The sequence below is a fragment of the Hippopotamus amphibius genome, chromosome 7 (assembly GCF_030028045.1).
Source record: "Hippopotamus amphibius kiboko isolate mHipAmp2 chromosome 7, mHipAmp2.hap2, whole genome shotgun sequence".
Taxonomy (NCBI): domain Eukaryota; kingdom Metazoa; phylum Chordata; class Mammalia; order Artiodactyla; family Hippopotamidae; genus Hippopotamus; species Hippopotamus amphibius.
Window position 1 is genome coordinate 72,408,208 of NC_080192.1, and position 17,132 is coordinate 72,425,339.

The 17,132-nt window shown below is 49.7% G+C and overlaps 1 protein-coding gene across 3 annotated transcripts; it reads right to left on the reverse strand.

Annotated features, from left to right (window-relative positions):
• Positions 1-890: 890 nt before the first annotated feature.
• Positions 891-5,076, reverse strand: CHCHD5 (coiled-coil-helix-coiled-coil-helix domain containing 5). Of its 3 annotated transcripts, none has more exons than XM_057743032.1 (4): positions 4,881-5,076; positions 3,648-3,788; positions 3,397-3,562; positions 891-1,063 (listed from the first exon to the last, which is right to left on the reverse strand). In XM_057743032.1, coding segments are annotated over exons 1-4 (333 nt in total). In that variant the 5' UTR covers positions 4,883-5,076; the 3' UTR covers positions 891-1,039. The 3 variants fall into 3 exon arrangements, with proteins under 3 accessions (XP_057599015.1, XP_057599016.1, XP_057599017.1); XM_057743033.1 differs by lacking the exon at positions 4,881-5,076 and adding an exon at positions 4,670-4,688; XM_057743034.1 differs by lacking the exon at positions 4,881-5,076 and adding an exon at positions 4,565-4,583.
• Positions 5,077-17,132: the final 12,056 nt, after the last annotated feature.

Sequence of the window (17,132 nt, forward strand, 5' to 3'; positions counted from 1 at the left end):
GGAAGACAGATTAACCAGCTGTGCCCACGGAGCCTGTAATCCTGAAGAGAAACATTAAGAAGCTACAGCAGCCACTGCTGGTACCTACTCGATCCACTCAGCACTCTGTCCTGTGTGCTGAAGGCTGCTCACTTGACTCCCCACTGCTCTCTGCTCAGGGCTCTCTCCTGATGGCAGGAGGGCACTTGAACACGCACAGGGCAGTCAATGCCCATGAAAACATCCATCACTGTCAGATGGGGTGTACATACACCCCAACACCCTGGGATGGGGGAACTGAGGTATGTTCTATGTCATCTCCCAGAAGTCCCAGGTGGGACTAAGCCTCAGTTGCCCACAGTAGTAAGTGGCTTGATAACGTACCTCTCATCTCTTGGTCCCATCTCTCCACTTCGCTATGAGTGTTTCTGGAATCATGCCCCCAAATACTACCTGCACTCAACTTCTCCGGGCTGGACTCTGGAAGGATACAAACCAAGACAGAAGAGAAGTCCAGTGCAGCAAACTCAAGCCACATCCATCAATGCAGCTGTTTTCAATACGAAACTCAGCATCTTCACCTGCACTGCCTCACCCCCATGTCTTTTGCTTAACTGGTTCTGGACTCTGGATGGAAAAAGGTGTGTTACTTATTGCCCCCTAAGCCTCAAGGAAACTCAGTGAAGACTTGGTAAATGCTAGAGTTAAAGGGAGAAAGGGCCCTTCTCCAGCTCTGTGCATCAGGAGACAGGAAATGACTGCTGGCAGAGCTGACAAGGGAAGAAGGGTCATCTTAATCCTGGTGAACAGATGGAGGAGCTTGCCCCGTGCCCCAGTCCCCTCCTTGGCACTCCAGGTGAAGCTGGGGAACAGGGCTCCACAGGTGCTGAAGGCAGGAACCAAAGCCTGGCATACAATCTTTATTTATCGTGAGCTTTGATGTCCAGGGAAGCCAGGCCCATGTCCACAGCTCTCAGGACTCCACCTGGCCATTCTTCAGAGGCGGGGTCATCAAGTGGCCGGTCACTCATGTCCAGTCTTCCTACAGTCCAAAGGGTCCTCAGGAGGCAGGAAGTGGCTGTGCCTGTGTAAAAAAACACACCAACATCTACTAGCACCTCTTGTGTGCCTGGTCCTGGGACCCCTGCTGGGGAGATATGCAGACACAGCAGAGGCTGCCCTTGCAGAGCTTACAGTCTGGAAGGAGAGGGTGTCAGGTGAGGACCTTGGCCATGTGCCATGTGAACCCCTCGGGTGTAGTGAGCTGTCACTGGGAGCAGGGAAGGCAGCACTCTGCTGGGTTTACAGCACCTGCTGTGTACCTGGCACTGGGACAGGTACTAGGGACCCAGCGGTGGACGCAGCAGGCACACATCTCTGACTCTAGGGAGGGATAGACAGCAAATGAACAAAAACATGTCAGCCAATAAATCCTATGAAAAAAACTACATCAGGGTAAAGAACGGAGGTGTGTGAAGGGGGAGGTCCAAGGAGCACTTTGTGCTGTCAGCTGCGTTCACATGAGATGCCTTTATACCACGTTTCATGAGATGAGCCTGTGTGTTTGCTATTTTGGAGACTGGAGAATAGAGGAGGCCTGAATCTCACTGCCCCCAGTCAGCGAGGGAAAGCTGCAACTGGGATGCCATTACTGGGAAGGAGAGGATAGAGAGGAGGAGCTGGGTGTGGGGTTAATTACTCTGAGTGCAATGGAGAACTACAAGGCTTTAAAGGGGACAGATGTGACCCAATTTCTGTTTTTAAAAGCTCCTTTGGCTACCGGGGAGAATAGACGTGGGGGGGCAGGGCAGGGGTGACCACAGGAAGACCAGGGACAGGCTTGGTTGCTCATTCAGGGAAGGAAGGAGCAGCTGGCCCTAAGATAGGAAGGTGGGGTATTTGTTCAGATGCTCAAAAAACTTGAAAGAAATGTCACCAATATATGATTAATAAACTAGTGTGAACAGTATGCAATCATTACTGAATATTTTCTGGAAAGAATTAAAGGTCCATCTCACTGGTGTCTGCTCTTGGGACCTGAACATCTCACTTATTTCTGCCTTATCAAAAAAAAAAAAAAAAAAAAAAAAAAAAAAACCACACAAAAAAAACCCCACCAAAAAACCAATGACTGTAGGGCCTGGTAGAAGGCCATCTCCCCAGTCCTTAGCCAAGAACTCTGAAACAGATGATGGGAGGGAAGCAGTTACAAGGCAGTAAAATATAAGCCATAGTGGAGGGAGCTCAGGGACCTTGGGAGGACAGAGATGGGCCATGAGGGAATTTCCTGAGGGAGGTGACATTGAAGCTGGAAGAAGAATTAGCCAGATGGAGTAGGAAAGGCAGTCCAGGCAGAGGGAAGCAGTGAGATAAAAGCCTGGCAGCAGGAGAGACTGGCATTTGAGTAGCATGTTCACTGCGGCAGCAACACAGAGCTTGAGGTGGATGTGGGGAAAGGCAGGGCCAGAGGCCACATCCTGCAGGGCCCTAGAGGCTGTGCCGGAGTGTACACTTGGCCTGGTCAATGTGAGAACTGTGGAAAGGTTTCTAAGTAAAGCAGTACACGGTCGGATTTCCTCTGGGATCACTCTGGGACCTTCACAGAGAATGAACTGAAAAAGGTAAGACAGAGAGTATGGAGGCCCAAGAGAAGGCTTCTCTTCTGGGTGCAAGAAGAGAAGATGAGGCCTCAGGAAATGAGAGGAGGGCAAATGAGAGGGGGTTGAGAGGGAGCTGGTGAAAGATGTGACTTTTGACTTAGAGCTTGCAGGCCAGTGGGGGAGACAGTAAACATCTAAACCAGCGTTTCTCAACCTTTTTTTTTTTTTAAATTACTGTCCCCCAAGGAGTCTTTTTAGACTTTTTTTTTTTAATTGCACCCATCCATGACATTTTAATACCACAGAAATACTGTATATCTGTTTAGGTACTGCATACATTAAAAACAGTTAAGACTTTTTTGTCCCATCCTTACCCCTGCTGCCTGTATAGCTGAGGGGCAGTGAGGAAGAGAGAAGAGTGGGTAAGGGAGGAGGTGGATCAGTTCAGCCTGGGAAAGAACACAGAGAACCAGCAGGAACCTGGGATTTTGTTTTCAATGCGAATGAGAAGCCACTGAAGAGCTTTAAGCAAAGGTGTAGTGTGACTAGTTTTCAGTTCCTAAATGTTCTCTCTGGCCATTGCATGGAGGCAAGGTAAGAGGAGGGGATTCAGGGAGAAGGCTGGGGCAGGTATCTTGGCTGTGAAGGGGTGGGGAGATGGCTGAACTAAAGCAGGGACTATGGAACGGGTAAAAGGGGATGATGTTCTGATGTTCTGGAATCAGGATGCATGGTGAAGGTCTGTGTGGGGCTGAGGATGACTCCAAGGTCTTTACTCTGAGCAACTAGAAGGATGAAGGGCTGAGTCCTGTCTTACCTCCACAGTCGATGGTGTGTGTGTCGGCTGCACCTGCTCAGCGCACTGCAGGAAGCGGCGCACATGTTCTGCACAGTTGCTCACGGCTGCCTCGTTCTGTCGAAGACATTCCTCAAAAGCCTCAAAAGGCTCCGCACAGGCCTGGCGGATCCGACGGATGATTGGGCTGTGGGGGTAGGGCATTTCAGGCCCGGGGAGACTTCCACTCCACTGCCCACCCCCTACACTGTCCCGTACTCGCCCACACTCACTGGGCAGATGTGCACTGAGCAATGCTCATCTTGAGGTGGTGACAGTCTCGTTGCCATGACTCAGGCTTGGCTGCCACACACTGGCCATACTGCTCCAGCTCCTGGCCACAGTAGCGAGCAGTGATCTCCAGAGCCGCCTGCCTGTGGGACATGATAGGCTGAGAATAATTCCAGGCAGTAGGCAAGAAAGGGAGCTCTGATCTGAGTCTGGGGTGGGACTGGGGTCTTGGGCAAATCTGAGAGTCTGAAGGATAGGGCAAGGGAGTTAGAGAGATAAGACATGAGCCTTGAGGGTTGTGGAGCAGGCTGGAAGCTTCTCAGGAGATAGCGGAGGTCCTGAAAAAAAGGTCTGATTATTCTAAGGCAGGCTTTGGGGGTTCTGGAAGAAGGGTCTTGGAGTCCGGGCATCTCCTAGTTTAGGCTTGGAAATCATGCAGAGAAGGCTTCGGGCCTTAGAAGTAACACCTAGAGTTTTCTGAGAGAAACTGGGAGCCCTAAATGAGTTTGAAGGCCCTAAAAGTGAGGTTTAGAGGTCCAAGGGTTGAGGTCTTAGGTCCTGGGGACAGGTCTCTTAACCAGAGGGTCTTAGAGATGAGGCCTGAAGACAGGGGTACTGAAAGTGAGACTTGAGGCCCTGGGGCAGGTTTGGGGGTCCTGGGGTGGGTCTTAGAGTCTCAGGGCCATGATCTGGAAGCCCCGGGTGAGGTTGGGGCTCTGGCGTAAATCTGGAGGGTCCTACAAATAAGCTCTTCAAGTTCTTGGGAACAAGGTCTGGAACCCCAGAGTGAGATCAGAAGTGCCTAAAAACAAGTCTGTGGGCCCTATAGGTGAGGTCTGAGGTACCGGACAGATCGGGAAGGTTCAAAAGGTAAAGTCAGATGATCCAGGGGGAGGAACCTGGAGCTCTAAGGACGGACCTAGGAGTCCTAGAGGTCTTGAAACAAGTCTGGATTCGTAAGGTTGCAGGGTGAGGGACCAGACTCGGGGTTTTGGGGGCCACGATTGGTGCTGACAGACTGGACCTGAAAGTCCTTAGTTATCTTCCGAAAGAGGGGCGGAGCCTGAACACGCGGAGAACTGGGGCTAGTGAAGGACAGCGCTGAATCCTAAGGCTCGAATCTCCAGAGAACAGAGAGGCCAATCCTTCTTCCCGCAGTCCTGGCCTAAGTCCAGATCACTGGGGAAGAGAAGGAGTACGGGGGCAGGTAAGAGGTAGGCGCTCCTGCTACTCACATCCCGTGGCCGACGCCGGAGGAGGATCAATGAGGCAGGATAGCCCCGCCTTTTCCGGTATCAGGTTGTCATGGCGGCGCCCAGCCCAGCCCTCCTTGCCTCGTACTTTTCGCTCGCAGAGCAGACAGGCAGCCCCGTTCCCTTTAGGCCCAACCCGTCATGGCGGCGCCCAGCCTCTCCTTCTGGCCCCGACCTGTAATGGCGGCGCCCTGCGTAGCCACTTCCGGCTCCGGCCGGCTCTGGTACTTTATGAGCTTTTATTTCCGGCTTGCCTGGCGGCGTGGGGAATTCGCCGGAAGTACTGGGAAGTATCGCGGTACCCGAAAGAAGGGCGGAACCTAAGGCGAGCGCTACGCAGACTTGCGCGGTACCTGGAGTTGGCCGCAGCCGCACGAGGCCCCTATCCGCCCCATTGGAGTTGGTGGCGAGCGGCTGCCGCTGCTGGGACCCCTCAACATGCTGCCGTTTGCGGCTTGGTTGGGCGCTGTGGCTGCCGGCTGCTGGGCGCGCAGACACGGAATCTGATCCCTAATGCCGCTCTGCACCTCCTGCTCTGCGCATGCGCCCACTCTTCTCGGGGGTGCCGGTCGTTCGCGGGGCGGGGCGGGCGGGAAGGGGGCGTCACCCCAAGGGCCGGACCAGGAGGCCTGGGCGTCTAGTCTACTCAGCATGGGGTACCCAGACCGTTTCCCCTACCCCTGGGCATAAACTCTGAAGCCAGGACGGACGTGAGCTTTAACCTTGGCTCCGTGCCGCCAGGGGGAAGTTACTTCTCTGTAATTCTTCGTGGTGTGACAACGTTCCAGCCTCCTCGTCTGTCTTCAGGTGTGAGGCTGCTTGTGAGTAATCCCTTGGTCAGAGAACTGAGCACCAGTCCTTCTTTCTCTGTGCAGAGGTGTTCCCAGATTCCAGCCAAGATGAACATAAAATGTAGTCAGTCGTAGAGTCTTAGAGGAACAAGAGCCGTTTGTGAGCAAGTGACAATTGCTTGGAGTCTGAGTATGTTACGCAACTGAAAAGCACAGTTCAGATGGGATTAGAACCTAGCCAAAACCCAGATTGGGTCTTGAACCCATGGGCTGGGACTGGAACCCACTGTCTTTTACTTGAGGTTGGACGCCTGGTCTCAGAACTTAATGAAGCTCAGGTTCTTTGTGTCTCATTGCAGAAAGAATTCAGTGAGAGACAAAGTGGTATGTAAGAAGTGGATTTATTTAGAGAGATACACACTCCATGAGCAGGATGCAATCCGGCTCAAAAGGGAGAGCCCCCCAAAATATGGGATGGTTGGTTGTTGTGGGCTGGGTAATTTCTTAGGCTAATGAGTGGGAGGGTTATTCCAACCATTTTGGGGAAGAGGTGGGGATTTCCAGGCATTGGGCCACCGCCCACTTTTTGGCCTTCTGTGGTCAGCCTCAGAACTGTCATGGCGCCTGTAGGGTGTGTGTGACATTTAGCATATGCTAATATAGTGAGCATATAATAGGGCCCAAGGACTACTGGTAGTTGAATCTCCCTCTATCTTGGGCCTAATTGGTTCTAACCAGTTTTTGTCATACCCACAATGGCTGTGTCATCCTTTATTTAATTTTTTTTTTGGCCACATTGCACAGCTTGTGGGAACTTCCTTGACCAGGGATCGAACCCCATCCCACAGCAGTGAAAGCACCAAGTCCTAACCACTGAACTGCCAGGGACTTCCCAGGAGAAAGTTTTTAAAGACAGGGTGAGGGAAGGGGTTGTGGCATGTGTGATCGGCTGCTGACATTCTTCTAATTGGTTGGCAGTGAGGTAACTGATGTCAGCATCCTCAACCTTCTGGTTCCAACCAGTCTGGGGCCTGTGTGCCTCCACCTAGTGGGGGTTTCAGTATCTGCAAAACAGCTCAGAGGACGTGGCTCAGCATATTATCTATAGCTCTTGAGGAACTAAAGGTCCTTGACTTTGTTTGATGGCTAAACTATTATTATATTGTCTTGTTTAACTGTTTTCCTATCTGCATTTTCTCATTTCTCAGGTTAAATTTACTCTTTGGCACTTGGGGAAGCTCTAGGAGGCTAAAGTTTTTCTACAGACAGGAGGCAGGCAGAGGACATGAAAGGGGATGATCTGTTCTGAGAAGGCCCGCAAGGGTCCTGCTTGGTTGCAAGTATGCTCGTCTGTAAAATGGGGACGATAACAGTGACATTCTTCACAGAAGACATAGTTCCTGTGAGCAGTTTAACATGGAGCCTGGAAGAGAGGAGGGGAACAGCATCAGCATCTCTTATCTTTGGCTTCAAATGTAGACTAAATTCTCAGTCTTCCCCTCCCGGGAGAGTGCAGTCTTAACCTGTCCCATGCCCTCCCCCTGAGTCTTATCCCAAAGTCCCGGTAGTATGCATCCTGCAGGGAAGGGCTCAAACGTCTGGGCTTGTAAGCAGGTACAATGAAGACCCCAGCAGGAGACACCCCACCTTGGAGTGTGACACTCATGCCTACAAACTTCTAGTTGCCTTTTGGCCTGTGGCTCAAGAGTGTCACTCACTTCCTCTCTAGGGATCAAATGTAAGAGAGACCCAGGTGACCCTAGGGTTTGAAGTGAAACAGATCTGGTTTTGAACCTGAGATCTGGGACAGAGTGCTTCTCTCTGGGTTTCAGTTTCCTCCTAACAGATGTTTCAGAAGGTCCTTGTGAGAAGAAACTGAGATAACATAGGCGAAGCACCTGGTGTGGAGCACTTCGTATTCTCTTTCTAGCCTTATCAGAGTTTATGCTGATCTAAAACAAATAGGCTGTCAGTTGTTTCTCCAGCAACAGTGGGTTTATTCGGGATCAATAAAGAAATACAATGAACAGGTCTGCAATCCTAGCAAGCCGGGTGCAAGTCCCAGCATCGCAGGGAGAGGAGAGCTCTTTGAAAGGGGGGAAGAGGAGACTGGGAGGACTGTAATAAAAAAAGAGTCCATTGGAGGGATTGGGAGTTTGAAGTACAGTGGCGTTTTGTTGGCTAAGTCCTGACAGTCTAGTCGGCTGAGCTCTTGCTAGCGCAGAGGAGGAGTCTCTTCCTGTGGGGTTCAGCTGTGTGGTGGGGTGAGTGCTCCCCCTTCTGATCTCCTGACTCTTAATTTTGGTTTCTGTTTATTAATTTTTACAGTTATTACTGTATATATCTACTGGCTTATTTTCTGCCTACTTCATAGCCCTGTGAACCCCATGAGGGAAGGGGCCTTGTATCTACATCATGGTCACTGCTGGGTAAGCCACACACAGCCCGGGGCCTGGCACAGTAGTAGTGGGATGAATGAAACAGTGGGCTCATAGGACTGCATGAGGTTAATGATGAAATAGAATTAGTTTTAAGGCAGGACAAGAAAATATTTAAACATAAAATTCTCAAAAAAAAAAGAGGAAAACATTAAATTTTATCCCTGACCGTTTGAGCCACTGCCCCTTCCCCTTTATTGTGCATTGAGCATCTGCATTATACATCAACTAGATCCCCTAAGAAGATGCAGAAATGCCTACTTGACAAAAAAAAAAAAGGCAGTTTTCTCCTGGTGTCAGCAAAGTAGCTCCTAGGAGATAACGTTCTCTTCTCAATCCTGTCAGGGATCACAACAACCCACTACTCTCTTTGTTGGACTGTGTAAACTGTCAGTATGTTACTTTGGTGTATAAGCCTTTGTCTCAAAAATTTATATAACTGTGCCTTGACGTCTGACAAGCAGACCAGCCCTCAAAACTTTCTGAAAGACTGTCTCCTGTGTTATAACCCTCAGGTTGGCGCAAGTAAAATTTTCCATATTGATTAATTTTTTGTTGGCAATAAGATGAGATCGAGCTATTGTGTCGACGAAAAACTAATCTGTCGATCTGAGGAAGAGTTGGAAAATTTTATTTGAGCCAAATTTGAGGATTATAACCTGGGAAGAAGCATCTCAGAGAACTGTTCCACCTGTTAAAAGTGAAGACATAGTTTATATAAGTTTTTTGAGACAGGGCTGTACATTAAATGACGTATTATTGACAGTTTACATAATCCAGAGTTGAACACCATTGTGGTGGGTCATGTGACCCTTTACTAGCTCAAGAAGGAATGTGATTTTTTAAGGAGTTGTGTTGTTGATTCTAGGAGAATGTTGCTGTTTATGGCTGAGCAGGTATTCCTGCTGATGGGGGTGGTTTGGTCAATGCATAATGCAGATACACAGTGCACAGTGGTGGGGAGAGGGGAGGCCAAAGGGCAGAGAAGAACTTTTATGTTTCAGTTTTACATGTCTTGCCATAAATATGAATTTTATTTCACACACTAATACGGTACTTACTTAGTGCCATATATATGTGCCAAGAACTGTTCTACCTGCTGGGGAGACAGCAGTGAAAAAACAGACAAAAACTTATACTGTTAAAAAATGGTTAGGGTTCCTAGGTGGCACAGTGGTTAAGAATCCACCGGCCAATGCAGGAGACATGAGTTCGAGCCCTGCTCCAGGAAGATCCCACGTGCCACGGAGCAACTAAGCCCGTGAGCCACAACTATTGAGCCTGTGAGCCACAACTATTGAGCCCATGTGCTGCAACTACTGAAGCCCACGCACCTAGAGCCTGTGCTCCACAACAAGAGAAGCCACAGCAATGAGGAGCCTGCACACCACAACAAAGAGTAGCTCCCGCTCACCACAAATAAAGAAAGCCCGCGCACAGCAACAAAGACCCAACACAGCCAATAAAATTTAAAAAAAAAAAAAAAAAAGGTTACAGAAGACAATTCAAGTGACACAAACTTAAACACTTGGCGAAGCAGACGGTCTCCATTCACAGAACCACAAAATGGGGCAGAAGGCAGGGAGCTTTTACAGCATGAAGAGCAGAGGACAAGGAGGAGACACAGAAGACATCCGATAGGCCCAAGCCACACATTCAACCTTGTTTGAGGTGAGAAGGAAGGAGGAAATAAGCTCACAGCTGGCTTGGCATTTGGGGATTGGCTAACTGGACATACTGTGCCTCTGGGTCAAGTGGAGCATTACAGGGATATGAAAATTATCTAAGTTTTGGTTTGTGGACATGGCGTCCACGGCTGGATTGGCTCTATCTTGAGCCTATCAAGTTTTATTTCAACAGTACCAGAGTGGAGCTTAACACTCTAGTGGGAGAAACAGACAGTCATCAAAGTAAATAAGAACAACATATACTGAGTGATGAATGCTAAAGAGGATGCTCAAACTGGGAAGGGGGTGGGAGGTGTTGAGAGAGTGACAATGTTCAGAGAAGGTGTGATGCTATGATTATAATAAACATATTTGGTCTTCATCCGCTGTTCAGTGTAAAGCTCCTGAAATCCTTGAAATTTCCTCAGTGATGAGAGCAACAAGGGTGTCTTTTGTTATGTTAATGAGGTGACTTTGGGACCACACCTAAGGATGGGGGCTGGTTGCTAGGAAAAACAGCCCTGTGATTCGATGGTTGGAGCTTTCAGTCTCACCCTCCTGACTTCTGGGGAGAGGGAAGGGGCCAGAGGTTTAAACAATTACATATGGCCAGTGATTTAATTACTCATGCCTGTGTACCGAAGCCTCCATAAAAACGCAAAAGAAAGGTTTGGTGAACATGTGCAGATTCGAGAGGGTGGCCTGTTGGAGAGCTTGGAGGCTCTAAGCCCTTCCCCATACCTTGCCCTATGCACCTCGTCCATCTGGCTGTTTCAGGTTATATCCTCAGGTACGTCCTTGGTCGTGTAGCAAGTAAAATGTTTTTCTGACTTCTGTGAGCCACTCACTCTAGCAATTAGTTGATCACAAGGAGGGGGCTGTTGAAACCTCCAGTCTATAGCCAGTTGGTCAGAAGCACAGGTGACAACCTGGACTCAGGATTGCCCTCGGAAGTGTATGTGCATATGGGGGTAGGAAAGGCAGTCTTGTAGGACTGAGCCCTTAATCTGGGCAATCTGATGCTCTCTCTCAGTAGATGGGGAAACCCTGGCCCACTGGGTTAACAGAAACTGATGACTAATAGAAGTTCTTGAGCTTGTCTTACAGAACAGCAGGTAAGGGAACAGCTTGTTAAAAAAAAGTTTGTGTGCCCAACGCACAGTGAGGCCAAATAAACCGAAATGAAACAGGAGGGAAGGGAGCAGAGCACAACCTTTGAAAGAATGACATAGCCCGAGGACATAACATAAACTGATTAGACCCAAATGGCTCCAAGATGGAGGAGAAGTCAACTTCCACTAGACCTTAAGCCTCACCGTAACACATCAGCAAGCTAAATGACACACCCACAGGACCGTGACAGTTCCAAGGACGACCCTATGGATCAAAAAGTGGGCGATGGCCCAATTCTGGAATACTCCACCCTCTCATTAGCCTGTGAAATTACCCACCCTTACAAAAACTGACAACCCCTGTACCCTGGTGCCTTTCTCACCTTCTGAGGTAGCTCACGCTCTGTCTGTGGAGTGTGTTTCTCTCTAAATAAATCTCTAAATAAACTTCTTACCTATCACTTTGTCTCTCACTGAATTCTTTCTGTGATGAGACATGAAGAACCTGAGCTTCATCAAGTCCTGAAACCAAGTGTGTGATCTCAGTTGGGAGATCTTGGGTTTTGGCCAGGTTCGGGTTTGAGTCCTGGCCACGTGGGTTCAAGTCCCAGTCTGGGTTTAGGCTGGGTTCAAGTCCCAGCACATGGGTTCAAGTCCCAATCTGAGGTGCACGGTTTCAGAAACATCGAACTTTGGAGGGAAGAAAGGTTTATGGCAGGGAGAACGGAGGCTTGTGCTCAAAAACCCCTAACTCCCCAATGGTTTTTGGGGAAAAGTTTTTATATTCAGAATTTGGGATGAGGGCTGCAGGGTGTGTGACTTTCTTCTAATTGAACTTTTCTTAGTTCCTGCTTTTGCCCCTTCTTTTTTGTTTGTTTGCTGCACTGTGCAGCTTGTGGGATCTTAGTTCCCTGACCAGGGATCAAACCAGGCCCATGGCAGTGAAAGCGCCAACTCCTAACCACTGGACCACTGGGGAATTCCCCTGCTTTTGCCCCTTCTTAAGTGATTAATTGCTTGAGTCTCTTTTCTGAAACTTGAGAAGCCAGAGAATCCGAGGCGGGAGGTAGGAAAACATGGAGGAGCCTGCACTTGGGACAGCCCTGCAGGGCTCTGAGCAGTTTCATTAAGACTGGTTGAGACCACTGCCCCTAAAACTGGGCCTGCACAAGTATCAGGTGGATGACTTTCTGATGTCAGAGGGCTGGAAACACCACCCTCAGATCATGCTGATGACCTGAACTGACTTGGGAATGTGCATCTCATGAAGACGCATGTAAGTCAAATACGCCTATGCAGAACAGCTCACCTTTCCCCAGCTCCAGCCCCCCTTCCCTGTGCCTAAGGCCACCCTGCCTCTTTATCCCAGAAACATCCCAAGCCCCTTGCCTTTGGGGAGGCAGATCTGAGACTTGTTCTGCCCTCTCCTTGCTTGGCTTGCTGTGTGTTGGGAAAAGAACCCTGCTCGGTAACAATAGGGTCAGAATTCAGTCAAATTGTAGGACACCCAGCTGGTATCTGGAGAATGTCTTGGCGGTGGGGGACTCCACCCATTGGAATTGGATGCAGAAAGAACTTTAGAAGACCTCCCTGAGAGGGCACCATTGAACAAAGACCTAAGAGGGTGAGGGAGGGAGCTGCGGGGACAAGTGTCCCAGGCAGAGAGAATAGGAAATGCAAAGGCCCTTACCTGAGGCAGGAGCATGCAGGATCATTTGAGGAATATGAGGACAGGTCACTTAGCTGGCATAGGGGGAGCCGCGTGGCGAGTGATGAGGGAGGGAGGGCAGTGCCAGGAGGCTGGATGCAGTTATAAGGACTCTGGCTTTTACACTGCATGAGATTGTTTACTGAGTCCAAACCCACTCTGCTCGCCGCACGACAGGCCAATGAATCGGAGACGAGGTGTTGAGGCAAGGAATGTAACTTTATTCGGGAAGCCGGCAGACTGAGACGATGGCAGACTAGTGTCTCCAAAAAACCATCTTATCAGGGTCTGTATGCCAATTTGTTTTACAGAATCAGAGAGGGAGAGGCTGTGAGGAAGTAAAGTGAAAGGGCCATCAGTCTTGCAAAACATCTCTGGGAATGACCAGCCTCGGTGAGGGGAGATGTTAATTTCTTCTTTTCTGCCACCATTCACAGAGGTGGGCAGGGCAGATTGTCTGCCTGTGGAGCTGAACAGAGGCACTTTAACATTCAGGCAGAGGGGCAGTGTTCCCTGAGGCAGGCCATCATGTATGATTATAGTAACAAAAGCAGCGAAAAGAAACAGATCCAACATGGGGTCTGATTTAGCTCTTCCCTGTTACAAGATGGTGAGTGGGGTGCTAGATTCTGTGTTTTTAGTGAGCTTCCCGAGGTAAATCTACCCATGTTAAGTGTTTTAGGATTTAATGAGACGCCAGAGAGGCAGAAAAGAAGCCGCGGCTTCAGGCCAGTTCATCCTAGTAATACTGCCCTCTGTGAGGAGTGTCCCAGAAGCAGAAACACTCAAAAACAAACATATACAAAAACACAACTCCCCCTTGAATTAAAGATTCATTTAGGTTAAAAAGTACCTATTTAAAAATGCGAGCCCCTCTGGGCAGGGTTAATGATTGCTTTCTTCCTGCTGCCTAGTTAGCTGAGAACAACACTGAGAATTGGGGGAGGTGGAGGGGGAAGAGAGAACCAGCTGTTTGATTTTAGGTGAGATTTGCACGTTTCAGCCCGAAGGGAGGAGGCTATGGTGAAAGGAACAGCATAGGGGAGCAGGTTGTCTGGAAGGGGACTGGCCAGGGAAAGAGGGGAGGGGTCAGGGCACATCAGGATTTTGTTTTTTTGTCCCCCGCCTCCCCAGCTTTATTGAGGTAGGTATGACAGATGAAAATTATATTTTAGGTGTATGACACGATGCATTGATACTGCTAAATACTGTGAAATGATTACCACAGCTGATCAACATGTCCATCCATCACCTTGAACCCGCACTCCTTCTGGGATGGAACTTGAACGGAGCCGCACCTCAGATGGAGACTTTAGCCCAGGGTCTTAGGAGGGGACCTGAACCCACTGTATCTTCACTGAAACCACGTTAGGACTTACTGACGCTCAGGTTCTTTTGTTTCGATGCAGAAAGAATTCAGCGAGTTGGGCAAAGTGGCAGGCAGAGAGTGAGTTTATTAGCATAGGACAGTCGACAGATAATAGTGGGCCGGCAAGGGAGCGCAGCCCTGAGAACAAAGAGGGTTGTTTTCATCATCAAAGGCAAAGTGGGGAGGGGAAAAGACCACCTTCTTCCTCATTCTTGGGTAGTTGCCAGGGCTTACATCATGAGTTTCCTCCTTTAACCCTATATGGTCTAACCAGGACTGTCATGGTGCTATTTAAATCGTGTATTAGTAAAAGGTGGTGATATATACTAAAGTATGAGCCTGCCTGACACTTGAATGCACCTGGTCTTCCTTCAAGGTAGAGTAGATTGTTGCTAGATTACTGCTTTCTTTTCTTGAGTGGTCATTAGCTTACAACAGTCCCCCAAACTCTCCTAAAATTCCCTTTTTATCTTTACTCTCCTAGTGGGATTTCTAAACTATTTAATTATCCTACTCTATCCCTGTCAATCTCACATAGTTACCATTGTGTGTGTGATGAGAGCATTTGAGATCCACTCTCAGCACATTTCGAGTACATCTTACATTGTTGCTAACTGTGGTCACCACGCTGTACATTAGTCTCTAGAACGTATTCATCCTGTAACTGAGTGTGTGCCCTTTGATCAACATCTCCCCATTTCCCCTACTCCCTGGGCCTGGCAACCACCACTCTACTCTGCTCCTGTGAGTTTGACTTTTTTAGATTCCACATATCATATGGAGATCATGCAGTGTTTGTCTTTCGGTGTCTAGCTTATTTCACTGAGCATAGAGTCCTCCAGGTAGGGCACGTCATGTTGATGCGGGGCAGGGGGGTGGATGGGGTGGGTACAGGTTGGTGGATGGAAGGATGCACGTGTAGAAAGTTGACTGACCCAGAGGGTGTTTTAGTTCAGTGCTTTGATCCCCGGGCAGACTGAGGGCCACCACGGATGGCAGCACGGAGAGGACTTTGACCAGATGATGTCTGACCTGGCAGCAAAGTGAGTCCTGACCTTCGATCCCTTGAAGAGCTAGGGGCCGCACGTGATGGTGCCTGGGTGTATAGGTGCTACGAGAAGGCGCTGTAGAGCAGGAGAGGGTCTCCTGGTCCCACGGGCTCCTCCTCTCTTCTCGGGTGGCTTCACCTGCCACCCTCAACTCTTGGGCTTCCTCTGCCTTTTTGGAAGTTCCCTGCTCCAGATCTTAGGTTGTGGGTCATGTTGGAGGGGAGGCACATCCTGAGGAGCCCAGCACATGTAAAGCTCCCAGCGTGAGGACAGCAGTGAGCCAATGCGCTCTGCCGGCCACCTTCCACCTTTTCTCAGTGACGTAGAGCTTCAGGGCCTCCCCTCCCCTGGAAGTAATTGCACAGAAAACTGTTAGAGGAAACCACATACTCAGGGGGTCTCTTGTCCCCCTTTCTCCATATCATCCCCTTTAGTTGGGGAAAGAAAAAAAAAAGAGTAAAATGAACCCTTTCCTTGACGCTTCGCTTCCTTCTCTAACTAGTACCTCCGCATCCCGTGCCACCCACAGCTACCCTTCCGGAGCTGAGGGTTCCTGGAAACTGCGCTAAGTTCCATCCTTGGCTCTGGCTTCTGGAGTCCAGCCATTTGCCGGTCTAGACAGGGCTGGGAGGCCTGGAAGAGGGGCATCTATAGGTGTCTGCCGTGCTCTCCCATAGGCCTGTATTAAGGTGCTGGGCAGGGGAGGGTTTGGGGAAGAGGTGGACGCTGTGACTGTCCTAGAGAAGCTACAGAAACAGCCTTCCTGAGTGATGGTGGGCGTGCTGCAGCTGAAAGGAGGACGTGGCACCTGCGTGAGGGTGGACTCACTCTTCTGCTCCTGGAAGCAGGGAGAGCAGGTTCCTCCTGGTTACCGGTCTTAGACAAGACCTTGGCTGCCCACCCAGGGCAACATGTTTCCTCGTGCATCGGGCTGGGAGCTGCTGGGGTTCCCGTGGGCCTGGCCTCCTCCTCAGCACTGCCTGTGCCTTCCTTACCCGCTGCAGGTCCATGGGGTACGAGGCTTAGGAAGAGACGCAGTTTCACAAGCTGCCGCAGGTGAATGGGTCTCCGTGCCCGTCCCCTTCCTCCGGGTCCTCCGGAGCCGTGGGCCACAGATGCAGGGCACTGCCCTCGCTTCTCGGCTTTGCCCTTTTTTGTGTGTGGATGTGCTTCAAGGCTTGCAGGATCTTAGTTCCCTGACCAGCGATTGAACCCGGGCCCTCGGCAGTGAAAGCACGGAGTCCTAACCTCTGAACTGCCAGGAAATTCCATCTGCTTTGTCTTAAACTGCATTTGATGTTTCAAACAGAACGTGGCACCTCTTGGGAAGGAAAAAGGAAGCATGGGAAGGGTTAATTAGGTGGCTTGGTTCTCCTACAGCCAGTCTGGGCCCCTTCACCTCCCCCACACTGATCCCAATGGAGGTATCTAAATTTCACATGTAGAGCCCAAACTATTCAACAGCGTGCTCCCCTGGCACTGAGCTTCGGCTGCAGTAGTTTCCCGAGGTTGTTGAATAGTCTACCACAAACAGGGTAGACAGAAATGTATTCTATCCTAGTTCAGGAGGCCAGAAGTTCACAATCAAGGTGCTGGCAGGTTGATTCCTTCAGGAGACTGAGAGAATCTGTTCCAGACCTGTTTCCAGCTTATGGTGGTTGCTGGCAGTCCTTGGCCTTCCTCAGCTAGTAGACACATCAGTCTCAGCTTCCACTCATATCACCTCCTGTGTGTCCATGTCCTCTCCTCTTCTTATAAGGATACCAAGTCCCAAGCCTAAGGGGGCATCCTTGCCCACATCCTTTTGCCACAGGCTGCACTCTGTACAATTCTCAGTAATTAACACTTGAAATGCAACAGGCTCTCCAGGACTAACTGGTGTGAGTGGAGGGGCAGCCTGCAGAGCCTGTTAGCTGGTGTTCTTAGGAACACCTGCCTCCACCACCTAATTTGTTAGTGCAGTGGTACCTCCCCCCACGCATCCTGTACTACGTCACCCACACCACATGGCTGGCCTGGCGGTGCCAGGTCCCAGTGGGAACATCCCTTACCATCAAGAGAAACACTTCAGTTATTTGAAACATCTATTTTTATTTTTTT